The following is a 20,494-nucleotide window of genomic DNA, read 5'->3' as shown; positions in this document are numbered from 1 at the left end:
GCCCTTCCTAAGGCCAAAGGGCATCAATGTTCCCTGAGGGAAAGCTCCATGATTTCCATGTTTGTGATTTCCTTTAGTTCTGGCAGGGATAGGGCAGCAGGAATTTCTTCCCAATCTCCCATCTCTCCCTGCCCTCTGGCAGTGGGAAGCCATTCCCTGTGTCCTGTCCCTCCATTCCTTGTCCTCAGTCCCTCTCCAGCTCTCTAGGAGCCCCTTTAGGCACTGGAAGGGGCTCTCGGGTCTCCCTGAAGCCTGGAGGCAGTTCCTGACTGGATCCTGGACTGACCTCACAGGGTGTGGCAATAGTGGGTTTGGTTTGCTGGGTGTTGTAGCCCTTTCTGGATCTTGAACCACCTTTGAAGACCTTAGATGCTGGTCCTGCATCAGCTTCCATCTTCAACTATGATAAATGCTGAATTCTATCAAACTCTTAATTTTATCTCCACTTAGACTGTGCCTGGGGCACTTATTTGTTTGTACTCAAACAGGACCATGTTGTCCCATCCCTGGAAGTGTCCAAGACCAGGTTGAATGGGGTTTGAAGCAACCTACGATAGTGGAAGGTGTCCCTGCCCATGGCAGGGGGTGGAACTTGGTGATTTTTAAGGTCCCTTCCAACCCAAACCATTCTGTGTTTGCAGAAGAAAGGGGAAGCTCTGTCACAGAGCGAATTTCAAATGGTGCCAAATCAAAAGTTTCCTATCAGAGACGTTGAGGCAGCCACTCCCTTCTTCCCTGTGGACAAGGATGGCTCACAGGGCTAAATCCAGCTTAAAATAATAATCCATGAGGCTGAATAAGCATCTCACCTTTACTGATCACAACCCTCATAGTCTTTGTTCCTTTAGCAGCAACTGCAAGGGGTCAAGGCCAAAACTCCACCCCACAGTAACTCCAGAAATAAGTTCTGTGGTGGCAAAATGTTTTGGTGTGGGCCAATTTTAGCATCAGGGGACCCATCTAGGCTGATTTCTACACCGACACATCATTTCCATCAGGACAGGACTTAAAAAAAAAACCTCAACCAGGTTCAGACTTGAGCATATCTGTATTAAGGACAGAAAGTTACTTTTCCCCAAGACTTTCCAGCTTGTTTCAAAACAATAACACAGAGTAGGAGGGGAGGGAGGGGAATTTTATAAGCCCCCAAATGATTCAGAAATGTTTTGCCTCGGAGCAAATCAGGAGTTATCCCACTGAAATCCCAATTACCAATGCACAGGATGAAAGCAATACTTTATTTTCCTCTCCTCTTTGCTTCTCTGTCACCTCATGCCAAGGAAATGAGACAGAATTTGGTTGGTTACCTTGGCAGTGAGCACTGGAACAACTACATGGCACGACACATTAAGGACAGGATCAGTTGCCACAGCAACTAGAAATCCCCAGTGGGATGTGGGCACATTTTGGGGCATCTCCAGAAGAGCCTAACATGCCAGAGGCAGCTCCTTTGAGCATTTCCCAGGACTAAAAGGACTGCTTTCCTCTGGATTTTGAGACTGGAATAGACTCAACATCAGCTGAGCAGCAAGGGAAGATGGGGAGTTAATTTTTCTGGCACAGACTCACTGTCCATCTTTGGGTAAAGCAGGAGGGGCTTCAGCAATGGATTTACAAGCCCAAACTGACTCTCTGATTCCCACTTTCAGTCCCTCCAAGTTTGGAGGGCGATGTGGTCTGCTGGGTAGGTACAGGAGATGTTCAGGAGCTGGTTTGGGCCTTTCTGAGCCTAAAATATGAGTTGGAAACATCAAACCAAGATATGGAGAGGAGTGCCCTGGAGAGTTCAGCAGGAGGAAATGCTGGGAATTTGTGTCTCTGGGTCCCAACTGTCTGGCCCTCAAAAATGAGCTTTGTGAGCCCAGAATGGATGGATCAAGGTGGGCTCCTACAAGCTTTACCTAAAAAGAACATCTGCAAGCGGACACATCATTGGCACATGTTCTTCAAACTCAGTGATCAAAACAACCTCCAAAAAAATTAGGGAACACATGAGAGGCCCAAGCTCATGCTTCCCACTGGGAAGTATTACGGGCAGCAATACGGATGGGACAAACCAATTCCCACCCTCCTAAGGAAGCTGTTTGTCCTAGGATATTCCACAGCATGGAGTGATAGAATAGCCTGAGTTGGAATGGACCCCCAAGGATCATCAAGACCAACTCCTGGCCCTGCACAGGACAGGCCCAACAATCCCCACTGTGTTCCTCAGAGTTGCCCAAGCACTCCTTGACCTCTGAGCCCCCAGGATCCCATATCCATTTTCTCCCCAGTATTCCATCTAACCCCATCCTCTGGCAGTGGGAAGCCATTTCCCCTTGTCCTGTCCCTCCATGCTCTTGTTAATATGCACAATATTACAGATTTCAAAGTCCTGGTGTTTAATTAGCAAACTGCAGCCTTTTATAATATTTGATATTGGTTTTTAGATCTACCCAGATATACTTGGAACACACCACAGACAATATTTTTCTCTTCTTTTTCTGTAATTTATTGCAGTGCAGGAAACAAAACTGATTTCTTTTTGTTTTGGAACTGTCAAGAAGCAACACTTTACAATCTGGACTTTCTCTTACTAAGATTATTTCAGAAAACAGGCACTAGAGGTGATCCTAGAAAGCAGAGTTGTGGGACAGTTACTGATCTTATCAACTTATCAATCATTCCCAAAGACACCAAATTACAAGGTGGTGATAGTTAAAGAGCCCAACCATGTCTCCAGAAGTCAACGCTCTCAAAACCCCCGCAAATTCATCCACCCAAGGAAATCAACGTTTCTGAAGGCATGAGCTGTGCAAAAGCAGTTAGGGATGCAACCACCTCCGAATTCCTCCTTTTAACAGCACTTGGAGCCGAACTTTGAGAAATTTGAATCTCTTTCCACCTCTCCAGATTCTGAGGAGACCCTGTGAGCTCTCTAGAGTAAGAAGCTGTGTTGGTAATTTCTGCCTCTACTCTGGCTTTTAATGTCGATGAAGGAGAAGCTGCTCCGATTACGGAAAACTTCCCCAACAGATTCCCAAATCTTTATGCTCTGATGATGTGGATGCACTGGAGCATCTACCAGGGTTGATGGTCTTTTCCCAAACTCCCTAAATAAAAATTTTTGCCTCTACTTTGGTCTTTATTGCCGATGAATGCGAAGTTGCTCCGATCACGGAAAACCTTCCCCAAGAGATTCCCAAATCTTGACGCACTGATGCTGTGGATGCGCTGGAGCATCTACCACGGTCCATGGTCTTTTCCCAAACTCCCTAAACCAAAGTGGAGGTGGTGGAGCAAGCACAGGTTATTTCTTGAGGCCGATGGGGCAGGAAATCCCCGTCCCCCCCAGGCCGCAGTATCCGCCGGGATTCTTGCTGAGGTACTGCTGGTGATAATCCTCGGCATAATAAAACTCGGGAGCCTCCCGGATTTCCGTGGTGATGGCACCAAAGCCTCCCTCCGTCAATACCTGTCAGGAAAGATGATGAAAAGCCATTAGTGGTTTGCTGGCTGCTCTGCTGATGAATGACATCGGGTTTCCTCCCAGAAGGAGCCACAGGCATCTCTACTGGATCCCATTTGCAGCACATCCCTGAAAGCTCTTTATCCCTGCTCTCCTGTTGTTTTGCTTGGAGACTTTGCAGGCTCCAGGGCAGGCACTGGTGAGGCCCCAGCCCCTCTTAATGGCTCATTTGGTTAATTTGCTGTGGCCACACATTTATCCTCTTTATTAACCCTGCCAGGGTATTTCAACAAGAGTGGAAAACAAATGTGAGAGCACGCTTTGATCCATACTGGCCGTGCCTTGCAGTGCCCAAAAACCTCACCTGGCAGGTGCCTCAGCTTCAAAATGTGTGACCCACTCCCCATATCCTCATGCCAACAAGAATTTCTGGGTGAAATTTTAACCCCACTGGGAAATCAGAGCACTGGGGATTTGTTCATAGAGTTGCTGCATCCCCTTTCTTCAAAAAGACCAGTTCCATCCTGACCAGAAAGGCAGTTTTAAGGCAAATTGTGGCTCATTTCAGAAAGATTTGCCAACACATGGACCAAGAGCAATAATCACTTTGCAGGGAGAGAAGACAGAATGTGGGTGAGGATTTTAAATTTAACTTTAATTTCTTTCTGATCTCTCCTAACTGAGTTTGGAACTCCAGGGAGGTTTCTGACAGAGGGAATTTCTTTTTAAGATAGATTGCTGTGGCATTTTCCCTACTGCATTGTCCTTTTCTAAGGGAAATGGTAAACACCAACTTTTTGGAGCCAATTCTTATCTCAGTGGGGACATAACTTGTGCTCACTGAAGTCAACACAAACTTAATGAGCACTTTAATTAGTGTCAGGCTCCTGTTGAAAATGATATTTTTTAAGTACTGGATGTAGATAGAACTGATTGCAATCAGCCAGATTGACAGTAAGATCAACTGTAAGCAAGAAGGGTCAGCATTGAGGCTTACCAGAAAAATACGTGTTATAATGCTAATAAATAAACCAAATATAGGGAAATCATAACATGGAACCACAAAACAGAGCTGGTTATACACCATCAAATCCAACTTCTTTCATCATGACAGAATGGATGATAGTTCCTTGATCCCAACAAACATTGGTTATGAAAGATCTTTGGAGGTGGGGATCCTCCAGTTTCCTAAAGGAGACCATTCCAATATTTTCCACCCACTTAGAGAGTTTCTCCAGTTATACCCACTACTTTAATTTAAACCCACTGTTTTCCTTGTGCTCATCATGGATGTGGGAAGGAAATCGTTCCCTTCCTCTTTACGGTGCTCTTCTACATCCTCAACTGGGGATGGAGAAAGATGACATGCAGTGGGAATAATGGAAAAATGCCAGCTGGCACTTAAATAACAGGATCAAAAAGTCCCAAATTTGGGACCAAAAAGTCTTCAAATTTCCCACAGCAAGGTTCCCCAGATCCTGCCTCAGCATAGCTAAGCCCTGACAACACCCTGACTGCAGCTCCTGGACTTTGCAGAGCATTAGTCTGATTTATTCCCATCATTTCACTGTCTGGAGGATTCATTTTGCTGTATGTAGTTTTCAAAATCTGTGACTGACCTGTCTGGAGAGCTCCTGAGTTCCCAACCTCACACCTAAATTCTCAGCCCAGCTTTGGAAGAAGTTGACAAGCTAATTAATTGTGTTTGAACACAGGGTGGAGGGGGGGGTAACAAGCCAAATTTCACAGGAATCTGCCCTTATTTCCCCATGTAAAATCACCAAACAGTGTTTTTCATCTCTGGGATACACTTTGTCCCAAGAGAATCAGGTTATTTACCTGTCAGACCTGTCAGTGAGGAAGATAAAAACCAGGAAGGTTCGTATCACAACACGTCGGCAACAAAGAACTCGAAGAGGTGTCAACACAACTGCTTCTCTAAAGCACCATTTCACTTACTTTCCAACCTTCCCAGCAAAGAAAAACACTTTTGAAATTATCTTCACTCCAGAAAGATGGCACAAATTCTGTCATCATGGGCATTAGTCATTCCTTGCTGCTGCAAATCCATGCAAAATTGGTTCTCCCCCTTAACTGAGTCATGAGGATGCGGCTGGAGGGGGAGAGATTTTTCCACTTTGCAAAACAGTATTTGTTACACATTTTTTTTTACCTGGGACTTTTCCATCACTGGCCTCATTTTGTCAGTTGGGGAAGCCATTCCGTTCGATAATGTACCACAAGGGGGCATAAACAGCATTTATCCCTTTCACAATCGCCAGCACTCTCTGTTAAAACACCCAGTAAAGCAGAAGCCCAAGACGACTCATTACATTGCACTTCGGTCATTAGCAAAAGATTCCAGCCCCGTCGTCAGAAGCAGTGGGAACCCCAGGCTCCTACAACTCTGCCAAACACCTGGAATGTCTGGATTTTAAAGGGGAAAATATTTTCCTCGCCCTGACTGTGTCGACTGAAGATAAAAACAACCCTGGGAAAGGTGGTGAAGTTCACGATGTGCTGGCTCTGGCATGTGTAAATCAGCTCACTCTGGGTTGATCTCCTGCCACTGAGGCAGGATTTTCTAATAATAAATATAATTTGATGATAATCCTGTTCTGGAAGAATTTTTAGCCCTCACTCTCTCAAAATTCTGGAGCCATCAGACAGGACCTCCCATTACTGAGCTGCAATTAACCCTTTTACTCGGTGCAAGAAATTTTTAAGGAGCTATTGGATCATTTCCTCTCTCCAATATTCCACTGCAATTCAAGGAGAACTCATTCATTCAAAGGATTTTTGTTGGTTTTGTCACAGGGGAGATCATGCAATCACATTTATGTTGGAAAAGCCCTCTAAGATCACTGACTCAAATTGTTAACCCAGCACTGCCAAGTGGCTACAAGACCACAGTGATCCTTTAACTTCTTATAATCCATCCCAAGACCCCTGTCAGGTTCTGAAAGTGAGGGGCCAAACAAACTAGAACCCAAAGCTCACCCAGCTGCAGAGGGGACATGGCCAGTTTGGGACACTGGGAGAGGTGCTGGAGCAGGAACACAGAATCATACAATCACTGAGGTTGGAAAAGACCTCCAAGCTCATTGACATGTCCAAGCCAGTGCTGAGAACTTCAGCACAACTAGTTTTTTAAACCACTTGTCCTTTCAGCGTGTAAAAGATGATGTGTTTGATGATTTTCTTAAATTGTTATAGACTATGAAAGTTTATGTCCTATTGTTTGCTTTAAAATTCTTGCTTAACCACTGGATGACCAGAGGATGTTGTCACATCCTCTGGCACAAAGATAGAGTCGTAGAATGGTTTGGACTGGAAGAGACCTTGAAAGCTTCTCATTCTACCCCCTGCCATGGGCAGGGACACCTTCCACTAGCCCAGGTTGATCCAAGACCAATCCAACCTGGCCTTGGACACTTCCAGGGATGGGGCAGCCACAGCTTCTCTGGGCAACCTGTGCCAGGGCCTCACCACCCTCACAGCCAAGAATTTCTGTAATAATCCCATCTAATATCCCATCTAACCCTGCCCTCTGCCAGTGAGAAGCCATTCCCCCTTGTCCTGTCACTCCAGGTCCTTGTAAAAAGTCTCTCTTCATCTTTCTTGTGGACTCCCTTCAGGTACTGGAAGGCCACAATTAAGTCATCCCAAATCCTTCTCTTCTCCAGGCTGAACAATCCCAATTCTCTTGGCCTTTCTTCACAGGAGCGGGGTTCCATCCCTCTGATCATCTTGGTGGCCTCCTCATATAATTCCTTATTCACTCCCTTGATTTTACACCTTAATCTTGCTCATTCCTGCCTTCAGCCAGATCCACAGGCTTCATCTCCCCATTCCATAACCCAGCTCGCCCCCCCCTCCCGTTTTCTGCATCCCTTCCAGTTCCACGTCACCGCTGCTTTCACTGGGATGACTGGAATTACACTCTGTTCAAGAGCAGCACCACAGATTTATTGTACTTACATTTTCCTTTTTATTCTCCCTCTCTTTCCCAGTAATTCTTAGCATTCCACTTGCCTTCCTGACCTCTGCTGAGCACGGAGCAGATGTTTTCCAAGAACCATCTGCAGTGACGCCATCACCTCCTTCGCGGGCTAATTTAAACCCTGTCATTGTGCCTGCACTTGACTTTTATCCACATGGAATTTCAGCAGCTGTTTGATTGCCCAGACCTTCAGATTCTTTTCCAATTGTAGTCATGTCTAGTTTGCCTTACCTGGAATAGCTCTGTACCATCAGCAGGTTTTGGTGTGTCACTGTTGCCTGTCTCCCCCTTTCTCAGCCCTTTTATGGGGATATCGAACTGCTCAAGTTCCCAAGACAGGTTAATCTGCCTTCACTGAAAAAACCTGCACAGTTATTTGTACCTTTCATTTCCTATTTATAGCTAATCCTTGTGAAGTGCCTGGAGAATTTGGAATGAACTATGCCAAGAAAGCACAATTCCCTTGCACCTCCAAATACTCGAAGCCACCAACGCTTTGATATGCTGTGCTGAAAATTCCAGGAAATTTAGAGAAGGGTTGAACCCACTTGTAAATCTGACAGAAAAGCTTTAAAATTGGGTTTGCTAAATGAAACCGTTTAATTTTCTGAGCAGAGGCATTAGTAAAGCAGCGGAGTATTAATTGGCTTTGAGCATTTTGTGGCTTTTAATAAAAGTGGCATCATCCTGTGTTTGATTCAATACAGACTTTCAAAACAAGTTTACAGCAGCAGCCAGTTTGTCTCATGTCCCAGGAAGTCATACAAAGCGGCTGTGCTTCTAAAATCTCCTCTCAAATCACTGCTGTTGAAAACGCTACAGAGCATCTTGACACAGGTGACAGCCTCTGCTTCTGTATCCTCACTCATCCCTGATATCAAACTCCAAGGCACATCTCACTGTGCTGAGGGTTTATATAAAATCTGTAGGGCCTTTATTATAAAGGCTACTGAAAATGTTATACCATCAGCAGTACCAAAATTCAGCTCTGCTTCCAAAATCACTGAGAACTAAAGGAGCTGCACTATTTCAGCAGAAGACCTGCAGGAATTTGTTCCATGACCTTGATCCTCTGTAGGATGTGTATATCCTGGATACACGATTACTATGATATTTTTAACTGGGAAACAACTTAACTGACTTTGCCAGGTTTGTGGATTTGTTGCTGGCACATTTGTGAGCAAAAATTTAGCTCACTTGATCCAGAGGAACTAACTTGGGTCCACAGGAACAACATGATGAGTAGCATAAGGCCTTAATAATGTACAATTAAAAATGTTTTATTTACTCCTTCATTTATTTCCTCCTTCTCCTCCTTCTCCTTGTCTTTTTTGCTGTATCACACCTCAAGGATATATTATTTTAAATTGTTTCCTTTGTGCTGCCCTCAGTTGGCTGGAGCACCTCAGTTTGTCACTCTGGGCCCAGTCTTCTCCATGTCACTTACTGATGTTGGCTTTTCCAAATTATTTGATGCCAGCAACCTCTACAAGCCCTGGGATGGGCTAAAATCCTGTTTATCTGGTAAAATCTGCATTTGTACCTACGTAGGAGACCTCCTTTTGGATCCTGCCAAGGAAAATGTGGGAGCAGTGGCTGGCAAGCGAAGCCTATCCCCATCTCCCACACTGGACTGGGACCAGATATCCAAATTCTCCTGTTTCCAGATACCTCCTCGCAGTGGACTCCATGATATGGATATATCTGAGAGGTGCTGCAAGAATTGATCAGTTAATGCTCTGCACAGGGCTTTGGAGTGCTACATAATTAGCTAATGCTCACACAGGCCTTTGGAGTGCTTTAGAATTTCTAAGTATTATTAACATCCTTGCAGGGAAGCTGTCTAGGGCTCAGAAGTCACTTAGCAGCGTGTCTCTGGCAGATCTGGGAATGATGGAATTATGTGGGTATAAATTCTTCATCCTTCATAGGTTGGGTATATGGAGCTACGAGCAGAAATGGCAAAACTCATCAACTCCAAAGCTTTCCTTGGTCTTTGCTGGGATAGAAAACAAACTGTTACGTGATGACATTGTAGTCACACAGAATGATCTGAAGACACAGAGATCACGGAACAATGGAATAGTTTGGGTGGGAAGGAACTTAAACCTTATCTTTTTCCACCCCCTGCCATGGGCAGGGACACCTTTCACTATCCCAGGTTGCTTCAAGCCCTGTCCAGCCTGGCCTTGGACACTTCCAGGGATCCAGGGGCAGCAACAGCTTCTCTGGGCAACCTGTGCCAGGACCTCACTACCCTCACAGCCAGCAATTCCTCCCTAATATCCCATCTAACCTTGCCCTCTGGCACTGGGAAGCCATTCCCTCTTGTCCTGGCCCTCCAAGCCCTTCTCCCAAGTCCCTCTCCAGCTCTCCTGGAGCCCCTTTAGGGTCTGGAAGGGGCTCTCAGGTCTCCCTGGATCCTTCTCTTCTCCAGGTGAACCCCCCCAGCTCTCCCAGCCTGGCTCCAGAGCAGAGGGGCTCCAGCCCTGGCAGCATCTCCGTGGCCTCCTCTGGACTTGCTCCAGCAGCTCCACATCGTTGTGCTGTTGTTCCCCAGGGCTGGAAGCAGCTCTGCAGATGGGGTCTCACCTGAGCAGAGGAGAGAGGGAGAATCTCCTCCCTCATCCTGCTGCCCACGCTGTGGGGATGCAGCCCAGGATGCATCCTAAAGAGACTATCCATTACCTGGCCAAAGAGGGGAGATGCTGTTACATGAACCTGCTGGAATTGTTCATGTGGAATTATCCACAGCAATGTGTTCTTCCAGTGCAGCACAGAGAAAATACAGATATGAAGGAAATACAATAGAAAAAGATGGTGCTGCAAAATGAAAGCTGGAGAATCCTGGTTCTCATCCACAAAACTCCCCAAACTGACTTTGTCAGAGCTTATGCCTATTGACAAAACTCTCCCACACAACAGAACACATCACAGGAGTCAAGTGAACTGAACCTGGCTGGAGACACAGCCCAGCAGCCTCGGGGAAAAGCTGTGAGTGTATTTATAGTCTGTTCCCTCAGTTTGAAGATCTGCTCCCTCTGAAACGTTTTTCCCTTAAACACTTAGCTCAGAGCAGCCTGTTTGGTCACTCCCTCCTGCCAGAGGGGAAAGCATTGCTGGGCTTGGATCTACATCAGTCCTGCCAAGGTAAATCACAGCTGGCTGATAGCCTGGTATTAACATATCTGGGGCCCCAAGTGGTTGTGCTCAGAGGGTCTAGGAAGGATCAGGAGAGCAGTTAGTCTGATATTTCCTACTATTTCCCATCTGAGTTCTCTTCCCCATTGCCCACAACAATCAGCTGTGCCAGCAGAAACGGCACATTCTTCCAGACAGGCGTGGTTGTACCTTCTAGCACTGGGAAAAGATGAGCTTTGAATTTGGTCTAAATTGTATTAAATGGGACTGACAGCAGAATAAAATCTATTTTTTCCTGTTGGACACTGCTCCTGTGAACGTGCATAGGAAGGAAGTTATATCCTGCTCTCCATCATATCCATCTAATTCTGGATTCAAAGCTTTTGCTCCAGATACTGCCCTGGTATAACAGGATCAGCTTGACCCACAGTCTTTACAAGCTTGACCTTCAGCATTGAGCTTCCTGAACACCCATCCTGCCTTCTCCAGAGGGAGGAGAGATGAAAGTGGGGAACGGCACCAGGGGGCATTTAGGAGGGATAGGAAGATAACATTGGCAAAGATAAAAGACATCTTGCTCAACCAGCATCTGGGAACTAATTAGGTGTTGAAGGAGCCATTGAGAGAGATGGAAATTCTGTTTGTCTGGCCAATTTTAACGCAGCCAAACAGCCTTTTACTGCACATCCTGCATGGATAATTTATGATGGCTAAGAAAAGACGTGCCCCCTTCTGACTCCCAGTGATCTAAAGCTAAAATCTATTCCGTGGTTGGAGACAGCAGAGTCTCCTCCACTAATCACCCATCCATTACTCTCAGATTCCTGAAATAAAAATGGCCAGGGCCAAACTGAGATGGGGCCACTGCAAATGAAGCACTTGTGGAGCAGGTTAATGCAGAACCTCCCACGCTGCCGACGACCACAAAGGGTATCTCCTGGTGGTGGAGCCAGAGGAGCTGACTCAGGTCCAAAAGTAATGTAAGATCAGGCAACTCCAGGCTGCCTGTGGGCACAATAAAAACACTCCATGAATAAATGCCACGTTGACAAGACTTTACCACCTCCATCAGCTCAGTTATGTCTGTTCCACAGCAACCGCAGAGCTCAGACTTCCCTTTGCAAAGGTGCGACCCTGTGTGGGAACCACTGGCAATAAATGGAAGGCACTCCAATTATTTCTCATTCAAGGGAGCTACAGTGGAGAAGTGAAAATGTTCATTTCACATATTGAACACAGAGGGCTCAGTTCAGCTCTGCCATCATGTTGTTTTTTCTCCCTGGAGTCAACACTGGATTTATATCAAGCATTTCTTCCATGATATATAAGCATGACAGTTTCTCAGGAAAATATATGAATTTTTCTAAGAAACAATTTATCTTTTCCTAAACCCATCCTGAAAAATCCAGAAATTACTTCTGTTGTGATTGGAGAGAAAAAAACTACTAAGCATGAATATTTACTTCCAAAATCATAAAAATTGCTATACTGGAATAGCTGGAAATATCCTTATTATGGAAATTGCTGGGCAACCTGTCACCTCTGCCACTTATTTCACCTCTAATAACAAGCTCTGCCTTTCTGTTCAGCCTCCCATGACCATTAGTTTGTAATGCTAAAGCATTTTATTCCCCCAAAAAGCTGGGAAGTGATTTGTATTGTGCTGTCCACACTCTGGAGAGGTCAACAACTCACCTTGAACACCCACCACTGGACTCACTTACTAAACTACCTCTGCTGTCACCATTATTTTCAGGCTGTGTTGCTGGTTTTTTATATGAGGAAATATCTCAGAGGGATCTAACAGGGATCTAACACTCCTACCAATTTACAGCAAAGCTATTTGTCATGGTTTATATTGAATGTTCCACTCAAAACAGAATCACAGAACCACAGAATCATTTAGGTTGGAAAAGACCTCTAAGTTGGAAAAGGCTTCGAGTCCAACCACTCCTCCAGCACTGCCAAGGCCACCACTGACCCCTGTCTCCAGGTGCCACATCCACATGGCTTTTAAATCCCTCCAGGGATAGGGAATCCACCACTGCTCTGGGCAGCTGTGCCAGGGCTGGACAACCCTTTCCATGAAGGAATTGTTCCCAATATCCAACCTAAACCTCTCCTAGCACAGCTTGAGGCCATTCCATCTCCTCCTGTCCCTCATTCCCTGGGAGCAGAGCCCGATTTCCCCCGGCTCCCCCCTCCTGTCAGGGAGTTGCAGAGCCAGAAGGTCCCCCCTGAGCCTCCTTTTCTCCAGGTTGAGCCCTCCCAGCTCCCTCAGCTGCTCCTGCTGCTCCAGCCCCTTCCCCAGCTCCATTCCCTGCCCTGCACACGCTCCAGCCCCTCCATGTCTCTCTTGCCCTGAGGGGCCCAAAACTGCCCCCAGAATTCCATGGACAGGCTCATCAGACCTCACTGGTGCTCAAACACAGCTTCCTGGGAGAGGAAAAAAATCAACCCCATTTTACTCTGGTTTTCTGGATAGTCTGCCCTTTTTTTTTTTTCCCCATGGAGATAAACACAGAATGGGAGAAGAGGAACAGAAACAGCAGCAAACGGAGAGGGGGGGATGGATCCAGCATGAGACTGATCTGAACACCACGACTTGTTCCATATCAAATGAAACATAAAACTGAGGTCCTTCCCAGTGGCTACAAAGCAGGGAGCACATCCCAGGGCTGGATCTCAAGGATCAGCACAGCTAAAGCTCTGTGAAACTTCCAGCTAAAATTCCTGCTCTGCTTTGAAATGGAAACCAAGCTCTTGTGCCCCCAAACATGTGTTGGTAGACAGCTGCTGCATTTCCAGCCTGGCTCTTTCTGGCCTACCTGTCCAGCTGATTTCAGTGGAATATTTGCTGGATTTCTCATCCGTGTAACAGATCGAACACTTTAAGGCAATTTGGATCCTTCAAGATGACAAATTGTTTCTGTTATGGAACACATGCAAGATTACTACTAAAATTCTATCTAAAATGGCTACCACGCAACACAATTTCAGCCCATACCAAGGACTGAAAAGTCAAGAGAAAACGAACAGAGCATGTTTTAATCAGGAGACAAGTAGTTTTCCAGCTCCTATAAATAGAAAAAGGCTGGAAGAATGCATCCGACAAGCAGAAGAAAGTGTGAGGAGGGTAAAATTCCGCAGTGTTTTGGCTTTGGACTTCAGAAGGTAGTGAGTATGAGACAGTGTGAAATACAAAGAAGCCTTTGTTGTTTACATCTGAAGTTTAAAAGTGGCACAGTGTGAATAAACAAAGGATGTTCCATGAAACGGCGGCGGGGACGCGCTCGCTGCCTCAGAGCTCCACAAACCGACACGTAAACAGAGGCATCGCCCCCGCGCTTTAAAAAAAAGGGAAGGGGGGAAACTTTAAAGCCTCCCAGAAAAATCTCATTTACCCACATCTTTAGGTTTTTTTGATAGGCTTTTATGTGACAGAAAAAAAAAAAAAAAAAAAAAAAAAAAAAAAAAAAAAAAAAAAAAAAAAAAAAAAAAAAAAAAAAAAAAAAAAAAAAAAAAAAAAAAAAAAAAAAACCACACCAGCTTAATAAAGCCCGAGATCTGGATCATTTAGCGTTTGCTTTCAGGTTGGTTAAGCTTCTTACGAACGATAACGGTGCACGTGCCTTGGAAAAACCTGAATTAGCTGGGTTGTTATCTTTTCTGGGAAAACAAGTTTTGCTCTCAAGTGTTGGGATAATATCAAGCAATTTATTTTTTGGCAGACAATGAAACGTACTGCCACGGTAATTCCTGATTATTTTACGGGAGCGTGCATTAAGATAATTGATAAGGACAGAATCTGAAAATACACAGATTTAATTAGATACTCAGGGTGATATTTCCTGTTGGGCAGTTAAGCAGCACTGAATGTGAGTCATAGAACCACGGAATGGCCTGGGTTGGAAGGGACCTTAAAGATATCCGGGACACCTTCCACTAGCCCAGGTTGCTTCAAGTCCTGTCCAACCTGGCCTTGGACACTTCCAGAGATCCAGGGGCAGCCACAGCTTCTCTGGGCAACCTGTGCCAGGTCCTCTCCACCCTCACAGCCAAGAATTCCTACCCACTATCCCATCTAACCCTGCCCTCTGGCAGTGGGAAGCCATTCCCTGTGTCCTGTCCTTTCAGGGATTGTTTCTCTCAATCTTTCCTCTCTGCAATTAAGTCACCCCAAAACCTTCTCTTCTCCAGACTGAACAACCCCAATTTCATCAACTTTTCCTTATAGGAAAGGTTCTCCACCCCTCCAATCAGCTTGGTAGCTTCAAGTTAGTTATGGTCTCAATACATATCTTTCAATGCAAAGATCCCCCCTATTTGACAAATCTTCAAGAAAACTTGATATTAATTCAAAATATTCTCACCTATTCCCATGGAATGGATAGAGGGTAACTTCTGGTGAAGTTAAAAATAAAACTGTTATGGCTTGAATTTGCTGTGTATGAGCCAGCAGATGCAAACACCTTTTGAATAAGTGTGTTCAATCCTGAGAATTTCCATAGGGATCAGTTTAGTTTTGCTTTTTCAATGCTGAAATCAACTGATCTGAGCACAGAAGGCAGGTAATGCTCTCAGTCACACACTTTGCTTTTACTGCAGTGAATCCCATGGATGCAAGGAGCTCCAGGAAGCAGAGACATGCTCAGGAGGCTGGCAGGTCTGCTAAAAAACTGATGGGAACCCCCCATCCCACTGGAATGACACTAAAAGGACGGAAGATTCCTCCCCAGCATATCACAAATGTCACTGTGACACTTGTGCGTCAGAATTAAAGCCAAGCAGTCAGTCCAGGCACCAAAACAGGCAGAACTGATACAGCACTAAAGGGGAAAAGGCACAGCTGGGGTCACACAGAGGCTACTAAAGCCAGGGGCACTCACTGCATCACCTTGCTAGGGCCACATCCCAACAAACATTCCTCTGGAATCAGCTCTACAAAAGTTATCTGTGAAGATAAAACTGCTGGTGAGTTCCTGCCATGGTTAAGCACAGCAAAAGAACACACAACTAATCCGATTTCTCTATTCCCTATCCAGCTACAGACTCTTCCACTAGCCCAGGTTGCTCCAAACCCCATCCAACCTGGCCTGGAACATTTCCAGGGATGGGGCAGTCACAGCTGTCAGTGCCTTACTACCCTCTGAGTAAAGAATTGCTTCCCAATATCCCATCTCTCCCTGCCCTCTGGCAGTGGGAAGCCATTCCCCCTTGTCCTGTCCCTCCATCCCTTGTCCCCAGTCCCTCTCCAGCTCCCCTGGAGCCTCTTTAGGCACTGGAAGAGGCTCTGAAGTCTTCCCTGGAGCCTTCTCTTCTCCAGGTGAACCCCCCCAGCTCTCCCAGCCTGTCAATGATTTAACACAATCCCCTTTCTTCTACAATTTTGAAAATTGGTTCAGTGCAGCAAAACTATTTTACCAGAGCAGGAGAAAAAAAAAATCCACTTGGATGGAACATCAGCTGCAAAAGCAGTTCAGTTTGGCAGCCACTAAAAATGCTGAAAGAACAGCAACAAGGGTGAAAGGAAAAAAACCTTCATAAGCAAACAGGAGAAATCCTTCAGCTTCAGCTCCTTAACAAACCACCCCTGAATGGGCATCTTCTGAGCACACAGAGAGCAACTGTGTGTACAGGGAACCTAGAACCACAGAGTCATAGAATTACAGAATGGTTTGGGTTGGAAGGGACCTTAAAGATCATCTAGTTCCAATCCCATGAGCTGCTTTTTAATTCCACATACCTTTGATCAGCAACAGATTTCTTCCACAAGCTTTTTTTCACCAGCTATAGTGATTTTTTTATTAGATGTGCATCTTTTAGGCTTAGAGAAAAACACCAGCGAAGGGAACTTGCAGAGTTTCTTCAGCTTATCCACCTGCTCCAAGCTCTGCTTACTCCTTCCTGGAAGAGTTTAGACACAAACAACTCCCATGGATGTGATCAGCAACCCTCACCACAAACACACCCCACAGGAGGGGGGGATTTCAATGAGATTGACTTGCAACAAGTTAATTTGTCAGTAAGCTCAGAAAACACAAGACCATTTTGGACTTGGAGGTCAAATTCCACTCGTTGTATAAAGCTCCCACCACCAATGAAAGGGATTTATGTGCCTGGAAAGGAGATTTGAATCTGGCCATTAGTAAAACAAAACACTGAGCTGATTGAGGCTGGATGGGAAGCAAAGAAAATGCAGGGAATGCACTTTACATTTCAGAGAGAACCTGGCATTTTGCAGCACATCATCTTCCTGCCAGCTACAGAACAGCAGTGACTTGGCAGAGCTTCCCTGGCCAGATGTCACCCTCATCTGGCTCTCTTGGCTCAGGCTGCTCCTTTGAAATGAACAGCAAAGCAGGGCCAGGATGGCTCTGCCCGGTGCTTCTTGCACAAGGAACAGAAGCAGGAAAGGTCTTCTGGGCAAACCTGGCACTGCTCTGCACCATTCTCAGCCCTCACCAGGCAAAATGTGGGAGGTGGAAGAAGAGTCAAGAGTAAAAAAGGACAGAAGGATTTGTTTGACAGATTTGTATCTCTCTTCAGGTGATGGATACAGCACAAATCATCTCCCTGAGTACTTTCCCATGGCAGCTTTGAGCCTGTTTTGGCCCTCAAAGTCCGAGGTGCATCTCCCAGTGATAAAGCACTGTTCTATTTCTTTCTTCAAAGGCATTGCTGTGTCTCTACTCCCCTGCAGATTTTCACCTGGTTGTTTTATTTAAGGCTCGAGAGATCCTTGAAATGAGATGATCCTTAAGATCTCTTCCAACCCATTCTATGATTCTATCATTTGTTTCCTGCATTTTCACTGTGTTACCATAAGTAAGAGTAAAGAGAAAAACATTGGGGGTTTTTCTCACCTAAAACCTGCCTGATTTCTAGTTAATTGCTATCTAAGCTATTGAAGGTGTATGATAAATGTGAAGGTACACAGCCTACATAATCCTCCTGAAACACACTGCTTTAGAAACAGCAGAAGAGCTGAACTAACAGCCAGATTTGTGGGGTTTTGATGTGGCAGCAAAGCCCCAAATGCCTTTAGACCCAGGAAACAAAAGAGAGGAGCACAGCCCATCCTGGCTAAGCCCCCCCCACACGTGACTGACCTTGTATCAGAAGGAGAACTACTTCTTAAACCGAGAGCCTGAGAGCACGTGTGTGTTTGTATACACACCACTATGTGTGACAAGGAGGCTGCTCCGTGGCAAAACCTGCCAACAATCCCATTTTTCTCGTTGCCATCTGCTCAGAAGAGAGCAAGCACCTGTTAGGAGCAGCTGCTTGAATGCAGAATGTAGGTGAGAGAGAAAAATCAGTTGCATTTTGGAGTTGGCCTGCTGCAGGTAGCACATGGCTCTCACCGCCGAGGGTGCCAAGTGGTCCTTCTTTTAAGTTTGGCCTAATTAAGAGCGCTACGAAACCTCAAAAAATTGTTCAGTTGGGTGCTTACAGAGAGCAGAGAGAAATTCTGGGGCTCCTACTGCTCCCCAAAACACCTCTCTGCCCTCTCCCCTGCCTCCTCCTTGCTTTGAAGCCAACGGAGCATTTGGAGCTGCCGCGCGTGGCTCGGTGCCTCTCTTGGCAGGGCAGGGCGTGTTGCTCCGAGGAATCACAGCGTTCCCAACACCCCTCAACTCCTTCCTTTGGACAACAACTGCTTCCCTGCTGCTGCCCCTCTGAGTCCATCTCCGTGTGGGCCCTTTGAGGGATTTACAGACGGGAAGAGGGGGCTCGGTCCAGGCGCTCGCTGTGATCAAGGCTGTGGGCACCAGCAGATGCCAGCCCTGCCAGGCTGTCCTTTCTCCAGGGGAAGCAATGGGGGTCCCACCATCAAGAGAACTTGGAGTGGGCAGGAAAAACACATTAAAGGATTTCCCATACTCGTCCAAGCGTTATATCTGAGATCACAAGTCAGCATGGCCTCTCCCACCACGGATGGTCTCAAATCTGCTGCCCTTAACACACACTTGTGGCATCTGTTGCTCCCACTGAGGGAATAAGGTCATTCAGCTCATTCTTTCCCAACCTCCCAAGCACAGATTGTTCCTAATTTTCCTCAGCAAGCAAAGCTTTGTGTCGCATGGCTGAGCTAGTCCTGCAGAGTCTGGGTGGTGTGGCCACTCACCTGATGAAAAAAACAGCACCTGCCCATCCCAGGGTGTGACAAGGCTTCTGGTCCTAAAAATCAGCCATCCTGCAGGGGATTTTCCCGTTCCCCTTTCCCACATAGCCGTAAGAGTCATGTGGGGAGGTGCAATAAGGAGCTCCTCTCTCAATCAGCAGCGGAAGGTCAGTGTATGGGCTTCTATTGAACAGGGGAACATTTGCAACAGGCACAAATACAAACATCTTCCCATTTTTATCTTTCCCTCTTTTCCCTGCTTCCTCCTGTCTTTATCCTGCATTTCTTGTCTTCCCAAGCCCTTCTGATTTGCCCTGTGTCACCATCCTGTGCTGTGAGGACAGTAAATATTTGGCTCCTCTAACCTTTTTATAAATAGCATCTCCAACTCATTTGACCCCAGAGACTGACATTTTCGTAAATGGCAGGAAAGAACTGGTCCAAGTGTCACAGCCTGTGAAAATACAGAGGTTCATTCACACAGGCACTGCCTTGAGGAACAAGAGATATTCCCAAAGTGGTTTTGAGGCTCCAACCTCTGTGATCTGCATTACAGTTCAGCTGGATCAAATGCTGAGGGAAAAAAAAACCAAACAAAACAACCCTGATTTGTGGATGGGAAAACACCCCTCCAGATCCAGCCTGGGCTATGGAAATAAGAGAAGTATGAGAGGCTGAGAGGGAAATCTCATTTCTCCTGCTTGCAAAGGAGTACATTTCCTCTTGATGCAATGAAACACACGTAAAATCACACAAAGCCATCCCACAGAGTCACTTCTCCCTGCAAAGCTGCACTTGAAATCCTGTGGTTTAGCACAAATACCGCCGGTCAAGCAGGAATTTTTCCCCCTAATGCAGATTTCTCACTGTAAGTACATCTGTGAGCATATAGATCCTGCCTCCTGGGACAGGCCTAATGGGCTCTGCATTCACTCTGCCTCATTTCTTTGGGAAGCACTGGCTCTGCAATGGGAGGATTGAATAGGGGCTTTCACTGATGGATGCTTTTTTTTTTTTTTCCTTCTGAGTTTAAATGTGCAAACAGAGATCGTGGGTTATTATTGCTGAGAGGAACAACAGAAAACACAAGAGCCATAGACTGGGGAGTCAGTGACACAGAAACACTCAAGGACAGGAGGAGCTAATTAATGTTACTCTCTAAATTAGCTATATATTTCCTTAAGCGCCCCTGTCCCCAGCAGCCAAAGGGCAGCGAAGCAGGAGCACATGGAACAGGCAGCTTGGGCTGTCCCAGCTCCTTTCAGGAACCTCCTCCTGGTTTATATCCTGGGATTCACTGATGGATTTGGGCTCTGGGAGGGGTAACAGGGATGCTGAACAGCTCAGTCTGACTTGGCACGTGGAAGAAAAGGGAAGGAAGCTGGTGTTGAGCTCAGTGCTATGGATCATGAGAGCAGGAATCCAAGGTGTCCAGGCCCAGGCATGAGGGTATCCCACCAGGAAAGCTTTCCCACAGGCACAGCTAAAAAAACACAGGTTAAATCTGTCCTTGAGAGAAAAAAAATCCAGTGACTGAAAGAGAAAAAAAGGAGGAGGAAAAAAAAAAAAAGATTAAAAAAAAGCAAAAGGCTTGTTCATGCTGTTACAGTTTAGGAACTGCTGGCATCCCTGTCTCTGAGAGGAAGGGAGAGGAGAGCTGACTGCTCAGCAGCTGAGAACGTGTGTTCTGGAAGCAGCTCCCGGAGCAGATGGTGCAATGATTACTGCCAGTAAATGTTAGAGCCCTCTTTTCCTTCTTCTTCTTTTTTTTTTT

The 20,494-nt window shown here is 45.9% G+C and overlaps 1 protein-coding gene and 1 long non-coding RNA gene across 8 annotated transcripts in view; one reads left to right on the top strand and one right to left on the bottom strand.

Annotated features, from left to right (window-relative positions):
- Positions 1 to 2: 2 nt before the first annotated feature.
- On the top strand, positions 3 to 17,298 carry LOC114068418. 2 transcript variants are annotated; one of them, XR_003573593.1, is made up of 3 exons: positions 3 to 59; positions 10,521 to 10,601; positions 17,142 to 17,298. It is a non-coding gene; the product is annotated as an uncharacterized LOC114068418 (long non-coding RNA). The 2 variants fall into 2 exon arrangements; XR_003573592.1 differs by lacking the exon at positions 17,142 to 17,298 and adding an exon at positions 16,816 to 16,939.
- The window catches only part of MSRA (methionine sulfoxide reductase A), a 250,933-nt gene continuing 232,922 nt past the window's right edge, over positions 2,484 to 20,494 (bottom strand). For 5 of the 6 annotated variants that reach the window (XM_027904465.1, XM_027904467.1, XM_027904468.1 and 2 more), the window contains one exon: positions 3,042 to 3,454. In XM_027904465.1, coding sequence (XP_027760266.1) covers positions 3,290 to 3,454 — 165 coding nt within the window. In that variant the 3' untranslated portion in view covers positions 3,042 to 3,289. Of the gene's footprint in view, positions 3,455 to 20,494 lie in introns of all 6 variants that reach the window. The other variant, XM_027904466.1, reaches the window with a different exon arrangement.

This window comes from Empidonax traillii, unplaced genomic scaffold, assembly GCF_003031625.1.
Source record: "Empidonax traillii isolate 1590-97213 ecotype Southwest subspecies unplaced genomic scaffold, ASM303162v1 scaffold1060:size1239554, whole genome shotgun sequence".
In the NCBI taxonomy this organism is placed as follows: domain Eukaryota; kingdom Metazoa; phylum Chordata; class Aves; order Passeriformes; family Tyrannidae; genus Empidonax; species Empidonax traillii.
This window is presented reverse-complemented; position numbering and strand designations above follow the sequence as displayed.